This window comes from Ostrea edulis, chromosome 2, assembly GCF_947568905.1.
Source record: "Ostrea edulis chromosome 2, xbOstEdul1.1, whole genome shotgun sequence".
In the NCBI taxonomy this organism is placed as follows: domain Eukaryota; kingdom Metazoa; phylum Mollusca; class Bivalvia; order Ostreida; family Ostreidae; genus Ostrea; species Ostrea edulis.
Window position 1 is genome coordinate 34,182,482 of NC_079165.1, and position 27,811 is coordinate 34,210,292.

General features: G+C 34.0%; 2 protein-coding genes across 41 annotated transcripts in view; one reads left to right on the plus strand and one right to left on the minus strand.

Annotated features, from left to right (window-relative positions):
* The window catches only part of LOC125680926 (pre-B-cell leukemia transcription factor 1-like), a 25,489-nt gene extending 9,178 nt beyond the window's left edge, over positions 1-16,311 (minus strand). For 14 of the 39 annotated variants that reach the window (XM_048920744.2, XM_048920752.2, XM_048920736.2 and 11 more), the window contains exons 1-7: positions 15,815-16,311; positions 15,598-15,671; positions 10,540-10,784; positions 9,855-9,866; positions 7,907-7,999; positions 6,636-6,826; positions 5,520-5,655 (exon numbers count right to left, since the gene is read on the minus strand). In XM_048920744.2, coding sequence (XP_048776701.1) covers positions 5,520-5,655; positions 6,636-6,826; positions 7,907-7,999; positions 9,855-9,866; positions 10,540-10,784; positions 15,598-15,671; positions 15,815-16,002 — 939 coding nt within the window. In that variant the 5' untranslated portion in view covers positions 16,003-16,311. The remainder of the gene's footprint in view (positions 1-5,519; positions 5,656-6,635; positions 6,827-7,906; positions 8,000-9,854; positions 9,867-10,539; positions 10,785-15,597; positions 15,672-15,814) is intronic. The other 25 variants (XM_056153825.1, XM_056153841.1, XM_048920738.2 and 22 more) reach the window with 5 other exon arrangements.
* Positions 16,312-18,228: 1,917 nt separating this feature from the next.
* The window catches only part of LOC125680925 (MFS-type efflux pump MSMEG_3705-like), a 28,379-nt gene continuing 18,796 nt past the window's right edge, over positions 18,229-27,811 (plus strand). The window contains exons 1-2 of one of the 2 annotated variants that reach the window (XM_048920733.2): positions 18,229-19,114; positions 27,149-27,181. In XM_048920733.2, the coding sequence (XP_048776690.1) occupies positions 19,066-19,114; positions 27,149-27,181 (82 nt within the window). In that variant the 5' untranslated portion in view covers positions 18,229-19,065. The remainder of the gene's footprint in view (positions 19,115-27,148; positions 27,182-27,811) is intronic. The other variant, XM_048920734.2, reaches the window with a different exon arrangement.

Consider the following 27,811-nt stretch of genomic DNA (forward strand, 5'->3'; position numbering starts at 1 on the left):
TGATTTGTAATTTTAAAGCAAAAATTAGGAAAAATACCTGCTTTTCAGCATTGGGAATGGGGCCTTATTTTGGCCCCCTACAGACCCTAAAAAAATTCCTGATCCCATACCATGTTGGACATAATAAACATACAATGTTTGTTCCAAAATTTATACACAGACCAATAAAAAGAAATACAACAGGATCCAACGACACATCTGTCACAATTACCTAAGGTGTACACAATATATCACAATGAAAATGGTAGGGTTCTAGGAAATACATCTGAACTGTACAGTTGTGTTAATTGGATTTCGGCTTGGACAAGGTTGTTGCCTGCACTGTCTTACTTCTGCCTGTATGAATGCAAATCATACATGTACCATGGAGCTAGCTCAGAAGTAATAAACAAGGTTTTTAAGTTGTGAACAGGTATTTAAAGAAGTCATCTACAGAAGAACAGGCACTCAGACCACAACAATATGTTTAGGTGTAATGATACAGTTGAGATGGATCACAATATAAATTGTATTGCAATACATTATGCCCATATCACAATATGTATTGCAATAAATTGTTTTAATAAAACATATAAATTTAATCAATTCTTCTACTATTAATCAGTTTTGATGCTTACTGGATTTTTACCTAAAAGTGAAGATTTTGCTTGTAATCATTTTGCTAGACATATGATCAAACTCCTAAGATTCTATCTCCAACTGTTAATATATGTTGTATGGGTTTTTTATTGATGTCAAGGCATCATGATGTCAATTGATGTCAATGTATATGGAATATTAGTACACGTAGATTTACATCTGAATTGCAGAACGAATGAATAGAATGTTTTAACATATACTTATTTAACAATCTAATTAAATAATTAAAATCAAATTCATTGATCTGCTTATGTAGGGAATTTCATAAACCAGTACTTCCCCAAATTTTTTTTGTGTTTTATTTTAAATATCTCCCCCCCCCCCCCCCCCCCGGGACATAATTAGGGTTGTAAAAGTAACAATATACATTTATATTGGTATCTTTCAATATACATGTGTTAAAATTTTACATTGTATCGCAATACAAGTAAACACTTCTTTTTTAGTCAATATGTTTTATGTGATATTATTTCTCATTAATAATATATTACTTGATGTGTTGGTTCTTTTAATAGTCTGAGATACTTTAATAAATAAAAAAGCAATGAATGTAGGGTTTGTTCATTAATAGACATCCTCAGGGGTGCAAAATTTGGACAGAGACACACTATTCTTGCACACTTGTGTTTACATGGTCCGACTGTAAACAGCAGCAGACCAAAATTGCAGAACACAGCACCAACAAAACTTTCAACAATCAAACTTTTATTCCAACCAAATAAACTTTGTATAAGAGGACCCTAGCTTTTTCTTTCCATTCTTTTGCATTGATCGATTGTTAATCTAAGTATGAATTACTGTACTGTTCTATCAATGTCATCAAAATGTGCAAAAAGTTTCGCGTATCAGACAGCTCTTCTCCCTGCATGTATCAGGACACCTAGAATCAAACTGGTGTCCAATCAATCTCAAAAATAACCGTCTCCACATAAAGATGGTACACAGTAAAGTCTGGATTCATTCACAAATTTTGCATTAATTCAATTTAAACTATATTTTATTCACAAAGTGAATGGGACCGGGCAGCAGGCATAGCCTATTTTAGTCCTTTCCCCAAATTTTGCAGTAGAAATGACGAGTCAATAATTCTTTGAAAAGTTTCGTTAAGGACGAATAACACACCACAGAAATCTGATAAGTATGAAAAGTGGAGGTTATATACAATAATATTTTGAAATTTAAAACTTTCAGGTTTACTTTATTTACTCTAAAATACTGTTTTAGTAGAAAAAACTTGCTGGACTGGAACCAGCGACCTACAGATCAGCAGTCGACACATTAACAGACTGACCTACCCAGCTAGGCAATCCAATTTAAAGAAATAAATTGAAACAATAACTATATCATTTTTGAGACGTATACACATGAAAAGTTGATAAATATGTTTCACTATTTTCAAGTGTATAAGCAGGGCTTTTGAAACAAAGTGCTTTATCACCGCTGTCAAGAAAGCTATGAGGCTACATTGCTGAAACTTATGCACCTCTTTTAAGTGATTTTTCCCCATCCATGCAATAACTTTCTCACTCCTTTTCATATAATATATGTAGATCCCAGGTGATTTGCTACTGCTCCATATTTCCCCCATCCCTCTGCTTGCAAGAAAAAATACATAGATACAAACTTTTCTGGAGTTTATCCCAATCTAGGTCAAAATATCCCCACATCTTCAGTCTCAGGACAGATCCTGATAGACTGCACATTGGAGATCTGCCCGATTTATGGCTTATAGTGTTTGTTTTTAAAATGCCTAGTGAGTATATGATTTGGTAGTCAAGAGATACTACTAACCAGAGATCCGTAATAAAAAGTGGATATTAATTCTACAGGAGACTTACACCTCTTTATCAATCGTCTACTTTGCAAAATCTGAATTTTCAAAGATTTTTTCTCCCTCTCAAAAAACGAGCATGAACACCATATCTATATTTTAGTTGTGTGATTTCATAATCACTTGAGTGACATGTCAGGCATGTGTTGATTGACAGAAAAAAAAATTCCAATGTATCAAGCCTCCTTTAAGGTAGTACTCTACATCGTCATAATGGCTGACTTCCTGTAAAAACATGGATGAAAAAATCGATATCAGCAATATTTGACTTTTTCTTTTCAATTTCAATACCTAGCCGTGTAGCTCAGTAGGTTTGAATACCGACTGTTAAACTGTAGGTCGCAGGTTCGAGTCTAGCAGGAGTTTTAATTTTTTTTCAGATTACTTTCTATTAAAACTGTATTTTTTGACAAAATAAAGTAAATTTGAAAATTTTCAACTTCAAAATATTGTTGTACATATCCTCCACTTTTCATCCACATTAAATTTCTCTGGTGTAGCATACCTCCTTAACTTCAAATTTTTCGTAGCAAAGGTTTGACTATATACTTTCACTAATACTTTACTTGGCAATTTAGAGTAACTAAAATTTTTAAATATCATGAAGGCACATATTGTCTTTTTTAAATCAATAAGATTCTGGTAAAGCAAGTTTCATACTGTATTGCAGGCAACGAAATTAAGGGGAAATACTCGCTAAATGCGAGTTAAAAATTGAATTTGCGAGTAAAAAATCACAAGTGATCGCAACTTTTTGCGAATGAAAAAACCCCGATCTTTTTCCCGGATTTTCTCGGTTTATTGGCTTACTTTGAAGTTTACAATAATTTTGTCTTGTGCATAGAAACGCTTTACAGAATGAATATACAAGTATTGAAAAAGTAAACGTGGATCGAATAAATAACTAAGGCCAAGGTCATCTCAGTCAGTGATGCCGAAGATGGCCTACTTCATACACACTTCGGACGTCTCAGAGACGTCTGATTTAAATAGCAAGCATATTGATCTCGTCCGTGTCTACATGAAACAACACATGACAGTGTGTCACCGTTTACACGGTGTCCTTCTGTACTCTATAGTCAAACACTTCCAGCTCGCGGGGTTTCCTTTTTAACTAGAATTTTTTAGATGAAATTTCCAAAAGTTTTGAACATATAGTTTGAATTGGCGCAAACAGTCTTCAAGATTTCAATCCACATGATGCTGTAAATAGGTGGTAGATCTCTGGACAGTGAGTACGCCACACAAGTGTACCCTATGACCCACACCATGTATGTTGTCTGATAATTCATTGAATTTTAAATGAAAGAATTCGCAATCTTATTTTTATTATTGCACTTTAAAGGAGATTTTAAAAGATTTTCCCAAAATTTTGATAAAGAGACATGCTAGTTTTCTTAAATTCATGTAAAACAGTAATCGATTGAAAAATGCTAGTAAAAGCTCAATTTTGCTAGTTGGAAAATAATCCACTAGCTAAAATTTGCTAGTGGTGAAAAAAGTTAATTTCGATCCCTGCTCTATTGTGATATATTCAAAATGTACAACATATGTAAACTAAATGCCATTGGAAGACCAATAACACCCACATGCTTTTGCCTCTAAATGTACTGGATAACCATTGAATAGGCCATAATAGTTTTTCTATAACTTACAAAATTGCACATGTATCAAATTAAACATAAAATGCTCAGGTGAGCATGCTGTCCATGGGTCTCTTATCATTTAATAAATTCATTAACAATCTGAAACTAAAGAATTTAATGAATCAACACTTCCTTTTAAATTAAAAAGAGTTTTAGAAAGGTTTTCGAGTAAAAAAAAAGTTCATTGGTCCCCAAGATGAAAAGGAAAATTCCTGAAGCCTTATATTGCACATCTATAGGATGACACCAATCAAAATTTCAAAAGATGATTTGGCTACTGTGTATAATGTACGGGGAATTCAGGGAACATGGTATTTGTAGTAAAAACATTTCTGACCCTAAAGATGAAAATGAAAAGTCTGGAACCTTTTTGCACATCAACTGGACACCAACAATCATATTCAAAAGATGATTATTTGGCTATTGCTTAAATTACAAGAGGAATTTGAGGGTGAAGATAGTGTGACAGATGGGAATTGGAACGGGACAGATGGGGAACAATAGTAATATAACTGAACTTTCTTTAGAAAGTGCGGACATAATCATTGGGTTTTCTTTCGCAAGTATTCTACTTTCAGTGGATTTGAAAACTTGAGGTCCAGATAAATTACATACATATACTCATTTATTCATTACTTACAGAATATATCTATTGGGGGGGGGGGGGGAGGAGGAGGAGGAGAGAGAGAGAGAGAGAGAGAGAGAGAGAGAGAGAGAGAGAGAGAGAGAGAGAGAGACCTGAATAAAGAATATCCCAAACATTACAATGTGCAGCATTGTATATCAGAACACATCCATGACAAAATGTCATCCAGTTTTGAAAACACCAAATAAAACATCCAAGGAGTTTCGAAAGTTGACATACATTAAAACATCTCTCCAACAAATTTCTTCAATTGAAACATTAGAGACCAGCATCAAAGATTTGGACATTAGATAAACTGCTTTCTAGATCTAAACTCCTCTTATGAACAGCTCACTTACTGCTACAGGGATTTTTTTAGGGTCTCTAGAGGGCCGAAATTCGGCCCCATTCCCAATGCTGAAAAGCAGGTGTTTTTCCCAAAATGATGCCTAAAAATTCCCAAATCATGGATGCTTTACGAGAATATGCCACGAGGGGCCATCCATCATGAGTGCCACTCTGTTGCAAAAAATTAAAGCTTGTTTAAGCCAGCCACATTAATAATAAAATATCAAATGGTTAACTTTTCCCTATTTTTCTTATTTATTTGTATGAAACAAATTTCCCAATTTCAATCAAATATCACTATTTTCCCCAAATTTGAAGGCCATGGCCCCTGGACTCAAAGGGTAAAAAAAATCCCTGTGCTACCCCCTCAATGTCAATTCTTTCATACGCCTTCACTCACACAGTTCTGAGATTCAGACTACCTACTGACCTGTGAAACGGTGATTCCACACTTGCGTGCCAACTCCTCTTTGGCCTCTTCACTGGGATAGGGGTTACTCAAGTGGGAGTAAAAGTACTCGTTTAGCAGCTCCGTGGCTTGTTTGCTGAAGTTTCGCCTTTTCCTCCTACAAACATAAATTGTTTCCAAAATATTCAAACTTCTAACATGACAGATCCATTTTTATTAAGGGTGAAACGATGCATCGCGATGCGACCGAATCGTGATGTAGTGGTCTCGATTCGATGTTCGATTTATTCGAGGTCTGTTTCGGTTCGATACGGTTCTAAAATCATCGCACACATTGCTCTTGATAACATGGTTTCTGATTAGCCAATGGAATTGAAAATTCCCCAATCAACATACGAGTAAGCTTTGCTGTATCAAAATAGACGCAGTCGAGTTGAAAAATGCACCCCCAATGTTTAAATCCTGGGTATGGTGACATTTCAGCTTTAGGACAAGTGATAAGAGTGTTGCTTTATGTTAAACGTTTATACATTATGTAGAATTTATTTGCAGAGAGCAATAAATACAACGAAACATAAAAAAATCTTAGCATTATAAAGAATTTGGTACATGCTATTGTATCGAATCGAAAATCATCGAATCGAGACTAAAGTATCGAAAATCGAATCGAATCAAAAAGGTACTGTATCGTTTCACCCCGAATTTTTATATGGTTTTGTCAAAAGTCACATATGTAAGGCTTAAACAATACACCCTTTCCATAAAGATCTATTTCATGATATATTGGGTGGTGATATGGGTAATTTTTATATGATACATTATGATTAAACTTCTACATAAAAGCTCAACATGCACAAACCCGTTGTTTTTTCCGTCTCCATCAATTTTCATTAAAAAATGAGGCAAAGTAAGTTACTTTTGAGTCTAATCACTATTTCTTTAAGGAGTTAAAATTAATAAAAATATATCAAACACGGAACCAAACTACAACAAAAATTAAAACTGAAACTACAGTGTATCATTTCAGCCCTACACTAATGCTAAACATCTAAAATTTGTGATAATGTGCCACATTATCTCAATACTGAACATGTTGAAGGAAAAATATGATAAAAAATCCATTTCAGATTTCAATACCTAGCATCAAGGAACCTGGACCTCAGAATCATAACAGCTTCGCAGGTGCTCTGTTTAAGCTGCATCTCAATGGCGGCAAACTTTTTGCGTATAATGGTAACCATTCTCTCAATTTCCTTGGGGGCGATGGGACGTGTACGACTCTGTTCTCTCAAAAGATTGACCACATGAGTTGTAAACTCATTACAAGCCTGGTAAAGAGAAAAGAACACTTCAAGATTTAGAAATTTACATAACCTTTTCATTCAAATCATAGTAAAATGAAGAGAAAATAAAGAAAAAAAGAAGGAAAAGAATTCAAATATTTCTTACTGACAGAGAGTCCAGTATACAGAGTCCTACATATTGAATTAATGGAATTGTTTTCACAATGTTTCTGTGAGATGAAGTTACTAGTGTTGATTACATAAAGGCACACATACATGTTTATGTTTAACAAACCGATGAGTGACCATGCAACTGGTTTGAAGATGAAAAGTGTTCATGCTAGTCAGCAGTCAACAAATTTTCTATCACCATGCAGGTACACAAGTCACATACACAACAATTCTAAGAAGCAAATTCATTCAAAGTTACATCGCAAAATGTTTTCTTTTTTGAGACATACATGAACATGACAAAATTTTCCCCTCTGTTTCAGGGCAAAATTTCAATGTAAAGGCAAATGTACATACAGAGCAGTTTTTCTCATGTATACATCGGAACATATCATTCAAAAAGCAGAACTAAACACACCTTTGTGTATTCAAACACGAAACGAAGACTGGATCGTTGACAACAAGAAGCCTGTTGACAACACATAGTTTTCCACACAAAAAAACGTGAAAACAAAAAAACAAAGAGATTCGTATACAAAAGAGTGATCAAGAAACATTTCAAATTTCAAATAGAAATTTCAGTGTATGATAGGACGAAAATACCTGTGCAATGATTTGAAAGTTAGTAAGACAGCAAGAAGTTCCACAAAGACCACAAAAACAGACACATTTTATTAATGGTTACAGAAATTTCTTCATTTTCACCAAGAGACAGAGAAGCTGTGACAGAGAAGATTCACAAAAGACAGCTGTTCATCAAACCTTTTTTTTTTTTCAATTTGTGACAGGGGGAAGAAAATTCAAGTTCAGAATCGCCATTAATCACCATGACCACTGATCATTTTATCTTCCTCCCCCAGTCACAACACATCAAATGGACTTTCGGATGAATGGCCAATGGAGACACACTGACATCTGATTTGTTCCATTATGTGATATGAATTTGCTAGCTACCTGTTCATATTTCCCATATTCCGTTTGGTAGACTTGACGAATCTGGGCCAGTTTAGCTTCATAGTCCGAGTTTTTGATTTCTGAACCATCGCTCTAGAAGACAATAATCGAACATCTTTCAATCAAAATTCTTTATTGGTAGGAAGTCTACAATTCTGCTTTTCTTCAAACTTTTCTTGGTTTGTATTTTTCATGTTTTTAGTTTACCATTAACATCAGTGGAACTTAAAATGAAGAGCACTTTCTTTGGCTTTGTGATTGAAAACCAATGTGTCTGTAAACCAGAATTTGTAGATTTCATACCATTTATAATAATCAATCTACTAATAATAAATATCAGGCAAACTGAAGCATAAATCATTCAATTACAACATGTTTTAAAGCATCTAATTCATAATATAGCATTCAATTTGGCATGCCGACTACTTAAGAGGAAACTGCCTTCACCTTTAAAATAACTGATGCCAAATCATAATATACATTATCCATGATTTTCTCTTTTACCAAACAGTTCACAAATTAACCAGTCACCACATCGTGACAACAGAAGACCTACTCATTCATCTCGAGATTCTAAATCATGAACTTAAATGTGTGACTCTGATCAAAGAAAATTATCACAAATTCAAACACAGTATATAGAACTAATATATATAAAATGCATAATTTATATACCTGTAAGTCAAGATTTTATTCTAATCATCACAACAGTATTTTGAAATACATTATATTATGCAAATAAAATATTTGTTTTCCTATTATTTGTGATTCTAGTCCAAGACACCAAATCCAGATATAAATACCAGGTACATTAAAGGATGTAACTGTACACATAAATGACAAAATTGTGAACAATTAGTAAGAAAACAGTAAATATATGCAAAAGAAACAAAATGTTAAAAGAGAGATACATCATTTCGTAATGACTTTTTCTTGTCTGATTCCTATCCATGCATCAATGAGTTTCCCTTCACTTCAAGAAATGCCATCAATAAAAAAGACACATGAAATGCTATTAAAGGATTGACAAGTTAGATTTTGTACTTATATTTTATTGCCTAAGCTTTCGAAAATCCATATACACAGTTTCTAGTCTCTAGTTTGAACATACAGAGATTTTCTGATATATATATATATATATATAAATTTGAGTACTTAAACTTTCATAGCTTATTGCTTGCTCATAGATTTACAGTGATTTTTATTTATCCTTTCTTATTTAGACTAACAAAATTACAGGAACATAACAAATCTGTTGATTTAAGTAAGAAAAGAACGAAAGCCTTATTAAAATTCTGAAACATTAGCAACTGAACTATTTTTTCAGGTTGAATAGATGATAAACCTTATCAAACACACTGTGATCAAGATAAATTGATTTTGGATTAAAGTACTTAGGAAATGCACTTGTGAGCTACTTTTGCAATGTTGTCAAATGAAAATATGAACCCCCCTCCCCATAACAGGTGATCATTATATCTTTTAGTACCATCTTTCGATTTGTTTTACATCATTTTTACTTTCTTTGTTTCAATTAATAGACATTTCCAGCCAATCAACAGTTTTAATAAATCTATTAACATCAATATGTTATATTTTGTTAGTAGAAAGAATTCTATGCTGTAATGTTAAATCCAGGTGATCAAGTAAAAAGTGCTTGCCATGTGAAAAAAACCCACAAGATGTTAGTCTCACTAAGCCAACCACAGATTAAAATTACAAAGTTAACATGCACATGTTTCCTTTAGATTTTAAACATGGGTATTTGACATTCTTTATACCATCTCTTTTATCATCCATATACCCTCAATTAAAATCATATTGCTCTATTTTAAAAAAAAAAAAAAAAACCCTAAAAACCCAATCAAATTTTTTATATGTTGTAAGTTTCTGTGGTTAGCATAGCAACCAAAACCAAAACAACAAGGGAAAATAACATGAAGCTTACTAGATCAAGGTCCTACAATTTGGATACAAAGTGTTGCATTTAGAGTTACAATATTATAAGAGTGTTACTGGATTTTTTTCATAATCATTGATATGCACTTATAAATTACATTATGGAACAAAATGCTTGGTAGTAATAAAGAAAGAGAAGTTATTGGTACAATGTATAAATGCTGAATGGAGTTATAGAAAATGTTACTATGTATAAAAAGTAGGAGATGAGAATTTTCTTGACATGAACATTTTGTAATCTGCATATAAATATACATTGTGAAGAATTTTTTTGTGCCAAATAGCTTTAAATCTGTGGGGAAAAAAAATCAAAATCATCAAATCCAAAGCGACACATAACTGAAGTGAGGAATGTGTCATTGTGGCTAAAATATGCATGTGTTCCACTGCTCCAAGAGATCTGATGAACGAGTACAGAATGAGAAAACAGCAGTCACAGAGGAGGACTTGGTTCACACAGTACAATGTTTAACCACATCAAATCAAAGTCATCAATTACAAGATTTCCATTCATTTTTTTTCCGGAGGGCCAATTATCATAACTGCTTTCAAAAAATCTTATTGTGAATGATGGAACAGGCTTTACTTAACAGAAGAAATGAAGGGATCTTATCAAAATCACCAGTACTTTTGGGAACACAAGAACTCCTCCTCGAGCACACCCATTCACTGACCTGTTCATATTTCTCTAGTTCTGTGTGGTAGATTTGTCGGATCTGGGCCAATTTGGCACGATAGTCGGAGTGTTCTATGGCACTGTCCGGCTGACCCCCAGATGCGGCGGCTGTGGCATTAGCAGCAGCAGATGACCCACCCCCTTTCTCTGGGCCTGCCACCCCTTCTGCAATTAACATGTTGTCCAATCTCATGAGCTGTGGGTCTGGGGGCTCCTCTTCCTGTGAATTTCTTATACTTAGCACTGTGAAAAGAATTACAGATAAATATGTCTGCCAGAGACATGCATATTTTCATCTTTTATCCAAATAAACCCTAACTGTCATGTGGTAATTAGAAATACGAATACTACAGTTGAGGCATACTTTATGAAAAGACTGTCTTTGTCTCATGGGCCCTGTGCATTCTATAATTCTATTGCACATATACACAATTACATTAAATCAACTTATCATGCAGTATCTCAGAATGTGAAAAATGCTTGCTCTTCTTCGATGCTTTTAGCAAAAATAACAGTGGTTCAATTACTCTCTTTGTTAATAAATTTTCAACCAAAATAATGGTGGTTCAACGACCCTTCACAACAAAAATTGTCTATGACTGAAGGGGGAAAAATTGGACAGCATGTGCAAAGAAATTAAATCCCTCTAGCTAAATGCAGTTCTCTATCTAAATACCCATAAATCAATTGAAGACAGCCAACCTTAAAAAAAAACTGCAAACTGGCGGAAGGCCCTAGCAAAGTCATTGGCAAAAATCAATAGAACATCTAAAAGTGATAAAGACGTGTTACATACAACATTTTCTCTTGCATTACATTATTTGATCTTGTATCTTTGAATGTGGCTGCATTTTGTGTTTCTCCTATTGATGCAGACAAAACTACAACCCCACCTACTATTTATCAACATAACTCTCTTCAAATGCAGATATCCCTCCTGCAGTAAAATGTAAGGATTATTTTTCAACGAGATCTTATCAATTCTAATCACTTGTATACAGAAAGTGGCAAATTGAATATCAAGTGACGTAACCAATAATTCTATCCTTGTAAGCCTTATCTCATGAATGACTGGATTTTGTCATTTATAGACTATCAGACTTTTTAATTTCTTCAATTCAGACCTTTACAGCATTTACATAATCAAATTTCATATGTGTGAATTAGATTGGCTGCCAGATCTGTGTTCACTGTCCAATATTTCCTGAAACTGAATTTCAATCCTGTACTTCAATAAGCATAGAAATAAGACACAAACAATAAATACTGTTCATCTGCAGTGTGTAAACAATCAAAAGGTAAACTATGCTTATATGGCTGACAAATGTACATAAACAAGAAAAGCTAAGAAAAAAAACATCACAGAATCTAATCAATGCCATAAAAGTGACTTTCATTTCACTCTTAAAATGAGTTATATTTTCTTTAGAAAATGTTATTATTTTACTTAAATATTAAGTAGAAGTGACTCTCAGTGAAGTTCTTGGATCTTTAGAAGTGAAATCACAGTCCAGATTTTTTCCTCTACATTAAAAGCAAATTTACTCTTGATCTCTTGAACATTCAATCTCTCAAAGTTCTCGATCTCTCAAAGTGAAATCAGTCCCGTAAAACATATTTTATTTGTTTTTCACTCTCAATCTTTCGAAGTCTAAACATTGCCAGGATGTTGCAACTCTAAACAAATATTACAATGCATGGACACTCCAGTTGCTAGAAAATCAGAACCATAATGGTCGGAACTTTTCCCCCCAGATTTGACTTGACTTTCGATCTCTAAAACTTTTATCAAGGTCCCTTGATATTGATTGAGAGGCACCTGTGTGTATATATAGATATATATTTTTTAAAAAACAACAAAATCTGACTCTGTATTTTTTGTTTCATGTACCAATTGAATCATCAAATATAGTTTTGGTGTTTATATGCACTAATCTAGATTCTATTGAGTTAATTACTAAATAAAAACCACATATTCAAATTTACAGTATTTTAACAAAGTATTTAGATATATTTGTTAAAATATTTATATTTCCCATGTTTTTGCATTGGATACCTTTACAGATTATACTGACAGCCATTTTCTCATTAATATACTGCAGATGTAAACAATGTGTGTATCAATCTTGATAAATATATGTCTATTTCAAAGTCCAGAAATTCTGACAGAAATGAAAGTAGAATGTAAAATATACACTCAGGTTGTATTAGTCAATACCGTACTTTTCCTATTAAGCACCCCTACCCCTATTGATGCCCTTGGAACTTTGTCCAACTCTCATAAATGCTAAATGATATAGCCTAACATCTTAATGTCAAAATTTATCTGGAAATATTTCAGCAAAAAGTACTAAATACCCCCCCCCCCCTTTCAATTCTTAAGCATCCCGAGTGCTAAATAGGATGAATATGGTATATATTTCTACAAAAAGAGTTAATATATTTAAGAGATAAATTTCATTTTTGAAAATACATGAGGGTATCATATATTATGGTGTCATTGCTAACTCCAAAAACTGATGTCTTCAAAGTTTTATAATTACACTGCAGTGACCAAGGCAATGCATTACTGATGTATCTTTACAAATTATAATGATAGCCATTGCATTGCAGTTGTGAACATGCGAGTATAAATCTGAATAAATATAATACGTCTATTTCAATGGCCGGGAATTCTGACAGAAATGAAAGTAGAATGACGTATATTATGTATATTATATAAAATAAATTTCATTTTAGAAAATATATGAGGGCATTAAGATAGCACTAGTGGTTATTGAACAGGGCTCAAAATAACTCTTTTTTAAAGTGGCCAGTTGGCCACCAACTTCAATTTCTTGGTGGCCTATTTTAGTGGCCATATCTTAATAACACAATAAAATGTTTCAACACCAACTATTTTAGATTTTTTAATGATGAAGTTTTAAAGTTTCTGGATCCCTATTTTAATACTGTTTTGCCTGCAATCATAGGATATATATGCCTTTAGCATTAAATCTAAAGCAAACTAGCATGGCACCATGTCATGCCCTTTTTTCTCTATAAAATATTTGTTGATATAAACAATCGTTCTTTATTTCACAAGGTTGATTGAAAAGTTTAACATTAAGGCAGCAGGTATTAACTTTTAAAGAGGCTAAATGATCATTCTATTACTAACATAGTATGTTACAATGAAAGTGCCCCGAAATTGTCTTGCCGCGACAAAAAGTGCCCTTTTGAACATATGATATATGTGCCCTCTCTAGATCCTAGATTTAACACTAGCCTTGCAATGCATGGAGCACATGGACATCATTTCCTTTTCAAATCGAGACAAAGAATATAATTTCAACCATGGATCTTTGAATGTATGTTTTTCATGTTCCTTTGCTGATTCCTCATGCTGTGTGTTTCAAATCATCATGTTTCCTTTCTAATTTGTCAGTAATCCTCGGTTTATCAAACAAGTCTTCAATTTACTTCAATTTTTTTCCCACGGCCATCGTGCATCATAATCTGAATCATTTAGCGCTTCAGAACCGAATAAGATGTTATAACTAAAAGCTTTTGCCAAACTCTCTCACAATTCTGTCTTTGTACAAATATTAATCTCATCTTCAAACAATTCATTCATTTACACAAATCGGAAGGGAAAAACTCAGGTCGCAGGATGGCAATCATCCCTTTCTTTTTGGTTGCCAGAGACAATTTTAAGTCGAAATTTCAACCATTTTAGTCGTGATTTTAAGACCTGAATAAATGTGCTGGCATGAAGAGTTGCAGTTCTTACCCTCATACATTTTCAAAAATCAAATTTATTCCTCAATTAAATAGCATTCATCTCAAACTCCTATGAAATGTCATTATTTCCAGTGTACCTTTTCCAAACATATCAAGTATGACCACAAAGACACATGAATAAAGACATTGTTCAACAACAAAATAAAAGTGAAAAAAAGAAAAGAAAACACCATCCACTTCAAAACACTGCAACAATATAAATAAGCACAGATGTTGTAAAGAATCCTAAATAACATGACAATAAGACCCAATGAAATGTATACATGTGTGTTTCCTATTTCGTTTCCCCCAATAATTAGGTAGGGAAGGTACGTAAAACATTTCATTTTATCAAAACATCTTCAATGAAATTTTAGTTTTTGATACCCTTTGAGTACAGGCCTATCAACATTACAAATACTTTTCAAATATTATGATGATCAATACTAGTCAAAATGTTAATAAGAGAAACTCTAACATGAAAGAAAAAACATTCTGGTTTAAAAATTCCAGATTCTTATTTTATTAATATACAATTATGCATATCATCAATAAAATAGTTAAGGTCCAAAGCAAAAACGTATGTAGGGTCGGAAAACTGGAAACACACATATATTTTATTTTGGCCTAAAAATGATATCAAGTTTATTCTGTAAATGATTCTCATGGCACTATCTTGGTAATTATTATTATTATGTTTATTCAGATAAAGGTACGTTAGACAAAGAATAACAATTGACATGACACAATATCACATAAAATAACACATTCTAATAAATAATATCACATTTTGCATTTACAGTCACAGATTGGACTTGTCCCAGCACTAGCCTCACTTAATAAACATAACATAAATACTGCCCTTTATCTTGGATAACCCAAAAAAGCCAACAGGCTTATTTCCATTGGGGTCCATATTGGTAATATGAAGATTCTTCAATTCATATGAAAAATAGCATGGAGAGAAGGAGCAATACTTTAGGTAGGGGTAGTTATAGGGGTAAATATGGTATACTTCTCCCTTACCCGACACTAGGACAGGGAAATTATTTTATTCCTGACATGTATAAAATGTGTTGTACACATATTGTAACACAACTGCAAGACACAATCTCTGTGACCACAACTAAAATGGCATACGTATTGATCTTACAACGTATCAATTCTACCATCAATATGACATGCTACAATGATAACCATAATCCACTAATACCATGGACTGTTGATAGCTGCAAGGCTTCTGTACACGTAAAGTGAAAGTAGAGATCAGCGTAACTTACAGCTAACAACTTACCCGTCTTCTCTTTGATTTCACACAAAACACTAAATAATGCTGGTTTCATTCGATGACAGTTCAATGTGTGTTTCCTGAAAGAGCGAATAAAACTTAGTGAGAAAAAAACCGTCGAGATTCAAATTGGAAAATAGCAGAGGGGTATAGAATTATCTTTATGAATGAAATAAGAAACTAGGGGAGGGGAAGCGGAGAGAATAACAAGATAGGCCTGTACCGGCACCTTGCTTGTGCTTCGTCCAAGCTTTGGTCAGTTATTGTCATAATTTGTTGGAGAATATCCCCTATCTCCTGTTTTCTTTGATCTGACGGTTCGTCCTGTCCCATGTTATACTGAGGCAGCACATTTCCAGACATGTTAGTCAGTCCTCCTTGTTGTGAATACATTCTTTGTCCGTCTTCCATATTTTTTTTTTTTTCACTGTTGTCTGAACGTTTCTTCACTCACTGAGTTTGCTCTCTGCATGTAAAATGAAAGTAATCACCCAATCAATGTTAAAGATATTCATTAGCAAGTGTGCACAATACACATACACTGATTACACAAATTCCGCTACATCGGAGGATTATTGGGGTGGTACATCAATGCCAGTCAAAATGCCTCTAAATAGAAATGGCGGCTACACAAGCGTGAAACTAACCAGATTCTTTCCCGTAGATGTTGCATTAGCCAATCAAAAATTCGCATTGGTTCCTTCGGCACTTTCCGACAGCGATATGTAATTAGCCTAAAATTAGTAGCCAATGGGTACGCCGGATTAACGGTCGAACTCCACACGCCCTTGACGAAGATTGACAGCTCGGAAAAGAAATTTGACGGACAACCTATGTCGGGGGCACGGAAAGGCAACACAGTGGTGTGTCGAATCGTCGATACTTGTGTGTACATTCTCTCGCAGTGTTTGTGTGTGTGTGTGTGTGTGTGAGAAAGAGAGAGTGAGCGAGAGAAAGAGGTTAACCCCCCACCACTTGAAAGAAAAAAACTCTCCCAAAACTGATCACTAGGAGAAAATTGATAAGAGTGTACATATATATATGAAACATAGATGGTAAATGGCCCAACAAATAAATGTGTTTTGTGTATTAGGATCATTTACATGTGCTACATAAAATCGGATGGCCCCAGGCGTCATGACCCGAACATTTCACGTGCATCTGCGCTTTTCTGTGAATGTCTACGCCTTTTTACCTTACAAGATTGTACAATGTAATAAAGATAGCCTTTGTCGTTTTAATCATTTCTTATGTGCCATGTTCATGACAGCAAATTATTATTTGTGATGATTTATTGTTTAATGTACCGCAAACTAGTTTTACTGTACCCCGAGACTTTCACCATATTCTGCCGCGGGTGGCGGAAAAACTTGCACACTGGCCTTTGTTCTCAGAGAGAGAGAGAGAGAGAGAGAGAGAGAGAGAGGATTATCGTAAAACCAAAAAGTTTCAATTTGAAATTTTGATATCACTATTGTGGTCACATAAGGTACCTAACATCATATGATAAAAATACATTCGATTTTTTCATAATTCGCCTTGAATTGGATCAGATTGAAACAACTTTGAAAAGGAGCTAGGAAATACTTGAAGTACAATATAGGCCTTTAAAATCTTTTTTTTAATGAAAAGGAGAGAGAGAAAGGAAAAAATGTAGTCCCTCCGCTTATCTGACTTAAGCTAAACATACATACCCCTCTACATTTTATCGTATCTACCCTCCCTTTGGATCATGTTCTAATTTATGCATCTTATCAGAGTCCGTTAAGTTTCCAAAAGACCTATCCTTACTTAAGCAGTCCATTCCATAGACTGACGAAGTACTGAATTCTGCAATATCAGATCTGAACTGCGCAATGTAAGTAATCATTATAAAAATCATTTTTACATTTGAATTTGTTATGTATAGCAATCATCAATGATGCGCACGTGAGATATCCACGTGCTGCTGCACGATACTTTTATATAGGCCTAGTGAACTTTTCACGTGCTGTTGCACGATATACTTATATATATTATATGATGATTTATCCCAAATTAGGGCCCAAACGTGCAACATACAGGACTGAGTTCCAGAACACAAACATTATGTTATGTATGTACAAATATAAATGAATAATATAATATGCAATGGAAATACTCAATATTTGTATCATGAATATACGGGGGGGGGGGGATACTCCGCTGATATATATATATATATATATATATATATATATATATATATATATATATATATATATATAAATTTGAATATATATATATATATAATTTATAAAACAGGCACGTAGAGTCATTTTGCGCTAGTATTACATGCAAAAGGTAGTTAATTTCACATGCAACTTAAAGTAAGATATATTGGCTGACCCCCTCCCCCACTTTTTTTTTTAATAGTAGTATTAAAAATGGTAAGAATGGTAGTTGAACTGCCTGATGAATAATTGAATACATAGTGACAGACTAATCCACTCCACCCCCAAAAGATCACAGTTTCGAATTTTGAAGATAGGGCAAAAGAATCTTTTAGATCTTTTTTTCTGTATTTTTAGCCTGTCAAGAATTTTAGACACCCCCCCCCCCCTAAAATATGAATAAATTAAACTAAATTAAATAATTGGTGTGGTGTTTTTTTTTTAAATATTTAATTTATTTATGTATTTATTCATTATTATTATTATTATTACTTTGTGTATGTGTGTTACTGTTGTTGTTCATTGGCGAAACTAGAGGGGAAGGAGATGAATATTTTTAAAAAGTACAACCTTTTTTTAGTGCCATCTTATGCCATGCTTCTGATTGTTCATAACCACTTGGCTGATTCCGGGAACGAAAAAAATATTTCAGTTTTTTTAAATCTTGTTTTTTTTTAATTATCATTTTTTTAAAATAATTTTATTCTAATTTGTTTTTTCTCGCGGAAATGCCCTGCTGTAGAATCCGGGAAAAATTACCAATACCAGTTTCACTATTACAGCTTCTCGTGATTCTCGTGATTCTCAGCAGATCAGCTGAACTGAGGATGCGGGGAAAATGTGCGCTTGCCTCTATGATTTAGCTCGAAAAGCAACTGTGTCGTGCACTCTGAAATTGATATGATATATTTAAAGATCTGTGAGACCATCTTTTTCGGACTTCGCCTTAGAATTTATTAAGCGTCAACGTTCGTCAGCTAGCGGAAGCTTGTGTACTTTCATTTTCAACTGTCGGGGAAGATCGGACGATTATCATTATATCATATATTTTTCGACTGATGTTTTTATTTATTTAATTTTTTTTAAACATTTCTTTCATTGTCATTATATAGAACATTAACAATCTGTTTGTAATCGGTATGTATTAAGAAACTGATAGTCTTACATAAAACGATTACGAAACCAGTCAAAGTGCAGTGTAATTTGTAAACACCGTAAACATTCTGTGTGTGCGATAAGTTTTTAAGAAATATACAGATTTGATTTATTCCACGAATTTCCAATGATGGATGAAGACAGACCACTTCTTTCTCAACCTCACGATGATGAAGGTTAGTTCGATCTAAAGCAGTGTGTATTGGAGGGTGGATCTACAGTGGTGTTCAAAAGCGCAATACTAACGTAAAATCACACTCAGACGTGTAGTCAGAAAGAAAATGTAGTGTATGCAGAGTATGGCAGGGGATCTGGAGGCCACATTGATGCCCCCAGTGGGTTCAGGTCAAAGCCCTGGTGGGGAGCCCCCAGAAGCTCATGGGTTTTACCAATGAAATCACATAAAACAGGGTTTCTTGTCAATTTTCAAAACAAAATGAATTCACGAAAATTGTATAACATCAACTCACCAGTATGTAGACTGACTTTACATTTGTTTTACGACTTGTGTTGTCTGCTTTTTAACTCACTTAGGCTCAAGTGAACTTTTCTGATCAAAATCTTCCATTGTCTGTCATTGTCGTAAACCTTTTACATTTTCATCTTCTTCTTCAGAATCACTTGGCCAATTTCAACTAAACTTGGCACAAATCATCCATGGGTGAATGGGAATTCAAGTTTGTTCAAATGAAGGGCAATGCCCTTCTCCAAGTGGAGATGATTGCGAAAATACACTGACAAATTTTTAAAATCTTCTTCGGATCAAAACCAGCAAGCCAATTTTAGTAAAAAATCATTCATAAGTAAAGGGGATTCAAGTTTGTTCAAATGAAGGGTCATACCACCCTCAAAGGGAGAGATAATCATAAAAATGCTAAAATTGGGTTGGGTCATTTAAAAATCTACATGGAAGCTTCCTGACATAGTTCAGATTCAAGTTTGTGAAAATCATGGTACCCAGGGGTATGGTGGGGCCACAATAGGGAATAGATGCAAATATATAGGAAAAAATCTTTAAAGGGGAAGGCAACCCCAAAAAATTTACAGGATAAATGATAGCATTAATCATATGATAACATTTTTTCATATTATTCTGTTGATATATGGCCTAGATAAGCTTCTCAGTACTAATTTGAAAACGTTAAAAATTGAAATTCCTGCCATCTATAGAGGTGACTTTGATGTGGAACTCTTTTGTATTCAAGACCTCAAAAATCAGTCATTTTAACATCATACCGTCTGTTCCAGTTTTGATGAGAAAGATGTGCATGTGGCAGATTTTACGAATAAATAGGATGATGCCTTCCTGTCAAGCAGTTAATTAGACTAATACCAAGGGGAGATGTGAAAAAGATTTTATTGTTGAAATTCCTGACCTAACCAAGTCATCTTAAAAGAAAAGACTATGTAACCTGTGGATCCATCATTTGCATAATAACAATTAAGTTGAGGTTCGAGACATTTGTATGAAGAAATGTACCGTCTGCCTGGTCTTCGACTCGACTGAACGTCTTCTTTTCTTAATTTCTTCTTGCGAAAGAATGGGCTCAAATCTATAAGGCTCCAAACTTAACTGTTTTCGTGACTTGTCATGTTTACAGTATTGCTGATGGAATAAACCGGAACCAACGGTGTGACATAAATTAAACTTCAATGGCTGCTCTCTTATCGGCGGGTAATTTAAAATATATGATTGATTAATATTGATTTAATCATTAAGCATGGATTTTTGTTAATTAAAGACTATCATTTATGATATCAGTAGGTAATACTTAATTCATAAAAGCAACAATGTGGTTAGGGTTGCCTTTCCCTTTAAAATTCTTCTTCTCAAGAACCACTGCACCAGACAAGTTCAAATTTACATGGTAGGTTCCTGACACAATGCAGATTCAAGTTTATAAAAACCAAGGCCGTTGAGGGTAGGTTTGGGCCATAATTTGGGATCAAAGTTTTACATGAGAATATATTGGGAAAATTTTTAAAAATCTACTTCTCAAGAACCAATGGTCCAGACAAGTTCAAATTTACATAGCAGCTTCCTGACATAATGTGATTCAAGTGTAAAAATCATGTCCCCTGGTGGCGTGGTTGGTTGACAATAGGGGATCAAAGTTTTACATGCAAAGATATAAGGAAAATCTTGGGCCAAATATGGGGCAATGTGACTCAGGTGAGCACTATAGCCCATAGGCCTCTTGTTTTGTTTTTGCCTGGTGTTTATATGGTAAATGTTACTGATAACACAGAATATCCTACATCCGTCCACTACATGTACATATTCTCAGCAATGATTTAGGCTCATACCATGCTTTTTCTGTTTATTTACAATTTTTTTTAGGGTGGGTGGTTTTTTATGGAGGTATATACCATATAACATTTCAATGAAAATTGTCAAAAATATAAGATAATGTATAATGAAGTTGTGGTTTTGGAAATTAAAAATTTTGCCTCATGTAGCAAAAAAAATTGCAATTTTTAGTGGAAAATCATGATGAAAAAAGATTAGGGCCTCTGTGGGATTTGGATGCGATTGACCTATATATTGCAAGCTTAATGCTTTTATCCACTGAACTTACCAGAATAGTTAGGAAATTGGACAAAGAATATGTTTCAAAATTTATTTTTGCATCTTGTAGTATTTCATTTCAACATGTATGATAATGTGATATAAATCCCTCATTAATGTTCAATTGTTGTTGAAATTGAGCATTTCAGAGGGAATTACAAAGAAGTAGGTACGGTTTCTAAAGTCATCTGGCCCAAAATATCGATGATTTCACTTGGAGCTCAAACCCTGGCATTCAAATAAGGAATAGATTAGCAAACCCAAAATTCGTCAGGCGCGTAGCTGCCTATACGCAAGTATGCGACTGCGTACACATTATTTGTTTGAGAGAGGAACTATTAATTTTAATCAACATCATGTCGATTCAATCAAAGTTAGTCCTTTTTGAATTTCAAATTTTCAACATCATATTCAATATGATTTTAATGTATATTATATATGTACATGTAGTACACGGATTTAGTATATTCTTTGTTATCAGAAACATTTACCATATACACAAGTCCAAAACAATGAAATATAAAACGGACAATACAATTCGCAAAAAAAAAAAAAAAACCAAAAAAAAAACCCCACAGTAAAGTCAGTCCAAGTACACACGGTGAGTTGGCACAATGAAACACCTAAGAAAAAAATTGTGATTTGTTTTGGTTTGGAAATTGACAAGAAACCCAGTTTCTACGAACAAAAAATACTTCAGGGATTTCATTGGTAAAGCCCAGGAGCTTCCGGGAGGTCGCCCCTAGGCCCCAGTCTCAAGGCGGCCACCATACCCCTTGCTGTACTTTGCGTGCACTTCATTTTCTTTCTGGCTACGCGCCTGTTCGTTCAGTTTGATCAGCAAAATGATTTGTGTCATATAACGAGAGCTTGAAGTTGGCATAAAATTGCAAAAATGCCATTTTCAATGAAAATATCCACAAATTCAGGTGGTTTACCTTTCAGAAAACATACCACGCATGCGTCGAGCAAATTCATATTCAAGCATATTTTTCATTGTAAAATAATACACAATATACATCATTTTCATTTTGCTCGACAAATGCACACATCTTTTTCTGAGCAATAATCTGTATGACATTTGACAGTTTTCAGGCTTATTTTGAGAAAAAGGTGGGAAATGTCTTATTCATGATGTCATAATGCTATCCATTTAGGAATATCATTCTGATTTTGTTGACATAGTATACCTTGCATATATTTTACTTCCTTAAAATGCTGATTAAGGTTAATTCCAGACACATTTTATAGAGAGAAAATTTTTGGGGCCTTTTTAGCTCTTCTGAGCCGAAGGCTCAAAGAGCTAATGCTATGGCCATTTGTGCGGTGTGCGTAAACTTTTTAGAAAAAGGGCTATAACTCAAGAACCCCTTGGCCAATTTTTTTCAAATTTGTTACAGGGTATCATTGGCCCAAGGGCTTTCATACATACTAAATAGAGGGATGTGACCCTTTAACAAGGGGAGATAATCAGGAAAATACAAACAAAAGTAGTGGTTGCTAAAAAATCTTCTTCTCAAGAACCACTTGGCAGATTATCACCAAACTTACACATAAGGATGAGGATATGTTGTAGATTAAAAATGTTCAAGTCATTACCCTGGGGCAAAGGGCGTGGTGTCAAGGTCACTTCAAAGTTGACCTAAATAAATATTTCCTTAAATCTTTGATATTTTAGTCATTATAAGGACTAGGATCATCAAATTTTGACAGTTGATGCATCTTAGGACCTTGTGTCAAGTTGTCTCAAAAGTAGGTCACGGTGACCTACTTTTTGAATTTTGCAGGTATTTATTTTAAAATTAATTTTGATGCATATCTTGGACACTTTGAAACCTATGATCATCAAAACTTGTCAGTTGGTGGATCATGGGACCTTGAAATGCGTCAACTGAAAAATAGGTCACCGTGACCTACTTTCTGAATTTTATGGCTTATCATTTATAGATATATTTTAAGTTGTTATTTCAAATACCGAGAGGTTTAGAATCATCAAATCTTGTAAGTTGATGCATCTTGAGGCCTTGAAACATATTTATAAAAAAAAGTAGGTCACAGTGACCTACTTTTTGAATTTTACGATATTCAAATTTCACATTTTCAATTTTAGATGCATATTTTGGGCACTGTAAAACCTAGGATCATCAAACTTTGTCAGTTGATGCGTCTTCAGTCTTCGGTTTGTGTCGACCAAAAAGTAGGTCACCATGACCTACTTTTGGTATTTGACAGCTAAATTACTATATTTCAGACACTATTTGACCTACAATCATCAAACTTTGTCAGTTGATGCATCTTGAGTCTTTGGAGTGTATCGACCAAAAAGTAGGTCACTGTGACCTACTTTTGGTATTTGACAGATATATTTCAGTCACTAATTGACCTACAATCATCAAACTTTGACAGTTGATACATCTTGAGTCTACGGAGTGTGTCGACCAAAAAGTAGGTCACCTTGACCTACTTTTGGAATTTGACGGCTATATTTATATTTTTCAGATACTATTTGACCTACAGTCATCAAACTTTGTCAGTTAATGGGTCTTGCATGTTCGAAGGGTTTCGACCAAAAAGTAGGTCACCATGACCTACGATTGGAATTTGACAGCTATATTTCAATAATCAGATACTAATTGGCTTAAAATCATCAAACTTTGTCAGTTGATATTTCTTGGTTTCTCAAAATGTGTAAACCAAAAAGTAGGTCACATTGACCTACTTTTTTTGAATTCTTACGATTTAACTAAAGATTTAGAATACTAAGAGGCTAAGAATAGAAATGGTGGGGTTGTACAATTTATCAGAAGAGCGATTCTAGGCCCTTGGGCCTCTTGTTATGTATACAATCGTACCTTGTTCTTAGTCATTACATGATCAGAAATTGGTTTCTTGAAGTAACACATGGTTTATATGGAATTCATCATATTGCGATGGTTTCCATTAATCAACTACTGCTAAACAAATATATATATATATATTATAGGTTTATTGAACTTATATTGGACGTGAATATTGGCACGAGTTGACTGTCAAAATGCACGAGCTTGTGAGTGCATTTTGACAGCTAACGAGTGCTAATATTCACCAATATAAGTTCAATAACCCTTTTATTATATAGCTAAAGTATTTAGTTGTTAAATTATATCCCTTTCCACTCAAAATACTCCAAAATAGACGAGAATTTATCAATAGGTGAAAGTGCAATATCAGCATGTATTTCTTAACTGTTCAATATTAAACCCGTCATTACGGCTTGTTTACGTCGTTACAGTAAGGTCAATATTGAACGCTCATACTTGGAATGTTTCGGGCGCACACAATTTACACAATGCAAAGTTTAGCGTTCAATAAATTCTCAGGATATTGAACGCTAACATTCTCTAGATTTTACGCAGATTTTATAATAGACTATTTATTAGCTATATAATAAACACACACACACACACACACGGGGCCATATAATATTTAGTAACAAAAGATCTGTAGAGGTGCACATCATGAAACTGTTAGATTCACTTGACGAATGGAAAACCATTTTTTAAAGCTATATTTCAACTTTTTTTTGTATGAATAAAAGTGAATTCTCTCTATGTAATGAATACCAAATATTATTTATCTTGTAGCTTTCCATTTGTTACAATGCATGTATATGCACATCAGAATAATTTAAGATAACCTTACGTTGGATAATTAGAATGAGGATACTTTATAAATTATATAAATAAATTAGATATTAGATTTGATGTTTTTAACTGCAGAGGTTATACACATGAAAAGTACATGTAAAATGACACATTTAGATACCTAGATCAGTTACACTTGTTAGCATTATATACATGTAGACATTACATCAGGGGGGACACTACATGGTCTTGTATTTGCAGTTTTACAACAATATGAATGTACGTAATAACAAAATATTAATCTTGAACCTGGGACAGATGACATATGTTTAATTGTAAATTGTGTCATAACATTCTGAAATATGACACAAATGTCATTCATTCATTTCAGGACATCTTTGATGTAGTTGTTAGGAACTTGGGGTGGGGGGATGTTATTTAAATTTCAATGGGTATCTGTTGTCCTGTCATGACACTAGAATATTTCAGAATAAATATTATGATTGTTTGGATAATGATAAATTGTCTGATGAAAATTTTTGTTTGTTTGACGTACTGTCAGAAAACTGAATTTTGTTTAGAGATAAAAGTATGGCCTAGTTTTCTCCCTGTTGACCTAAAGATAATGTGTGTACTTGTCGGTTTAATCTGCAAAAGTAATTCATGTTGTCAACTTTGTCACAAGAGGCCTTGTGTTAGCATTCTTTAATAATGAATGTTGGGGCTTGAATCATTAAATAGTAGGGAATGAGGGAGGGGCTTAAAAAATGTGAGCAGTGTCATTTAAATTATTTGAAAAATGAAGTTGTTATGTAATTATTGAACACAAAATATTATTTGGCTCAGTCAAGATACCTTATGCTATGTTATTTCCTAATCCTGTATTTGCTGTGCATGCATATAATATATGTATGCATTTTCATTAATGTAAAAGTGTGTTTGTTTGAGGAGAGGTAATGAAGTGGGGGGGGGGGGGGGGGGGGGGGGGGGGGGGGGGGGGTATGATGAATCAGACAATTCAAATTATTGGACTAAATTGAATTTTTGTTGTTTGAATAGCAGGTCCATTGTCAGTTGTCATTAGTGTAAAATGGGCATGGACATTGTATGCTCAATTATCAACATGAGTTATTAATACGGTATGTGTACATCTTTTAATGTTTTTAAGTGACTTCAGTATGCCATTATACTCCTTAGCTAATGAATTTTTTCTGGAGATTGGTACTTTTTAAGGAGTGTGTCTGGAAATGGGGTATATTTTGAGGAGTCAGTTTGGAGATGGGGTATAATTTGAGAAATCTGTCTGGAGATGGGGTATAGTTTAAGGAGTCAGTCTGGAGATGGGGTACATAGTTTAAGGAGTCAGTCTGGAGATGGGGTATAGTTTAAGGAGTGTGTCTGGAGATGGGGTACATAGTTTAAGAAGTCAGTCTGGAGATGGGGTATAATTTAAGGAGTCTGTTTGGAGATGGGGTATCATTTAAGGAGTCTGTCTGGAGATGGGATATATTTTAAGGAATCTGTCTGGAAATAGGGTATATTCTTTTATAAAGGAGTATGTCTGGAGATGGGGTATATTTGAAGGAGTCTCTCTGAAGAGGGGGTACATTTTAAGGAATCTTTCTGGAGATAGGGTATATGTTATGGGGTTTGTCTAAATGTTTAACTATTAATGTAACTGAGAAACATTTGATGTATTTACTTGACACTAAAGTGGTTTTTGAAATGAGGCCTATCATGATCCTTAAACCATTCCCAGTTTCATTAAACCCTGTGGGATTGAGGGTGCTGGTCACATGTTAATGGAAATCAATACAGCTGTGGCAATAGATTAGATTATATTATATTTCTTAGGAATATGTTTGATTTACCAGACATTTTGCTTGATACATAACTGTATTTATATCAATAAAATAAAATTGGTTAGATACTTAAGAAAATTTGCTTGGTACATAAGTATTTATATTGATAAAATAAAATTGGTTAAATACTTATACCCATGTTTATTTAATTTTCAGAATCTGACAAAATCATGGAAAAAAAGGAGCCAGGTAAGACTATGATGGTTTTACCCCCCACCCACCACCACCACCAGAATTCGAGGAGTTGTCTAACAACTGTTGTACAGTGTACATACAATTATTGTAGGTACAGGTATCAGAGTTCACTGCTCTCTTTCCCTCAAATTAATTAATTGTTTTTGTGTTCAGAGGACCAGCTGTCAAGGTTAATTTGTTGTGTCCAGTATGATTATGTTTACAAAACATATTATGAAAGCTAGGCCTTTTATAACACTGTGCACACAGACACATGTTTTATCTGGATAAACAATGGTAACAAATTCCTATATGTTGGATAAACACTCAGGTAAGTATGCTAAAATCATTTATGTTCGCAAGAGGTCTGATTTGAATGTTTCTGTGATTTGAACATGCCCACAAATTTAAATCCTTGAAGAACTACTTACAGTATGAACATGTAGAAAGACAACTACTCAACCTGACAAATCTTCAGCCACAAATATTTGATTTTACAGTATTTTCAAGTTTTGAAGAAGAAGTTCTGTAAAAAAAAAAAAAAAATAATACTAAATTATTTGATATTATAATTATTATCTCTCTCCCCCCCCCCCCCCCCCCCCCCCCCTCTCCCTGGAAAAAGGGGGCATAATGGTTTGTACT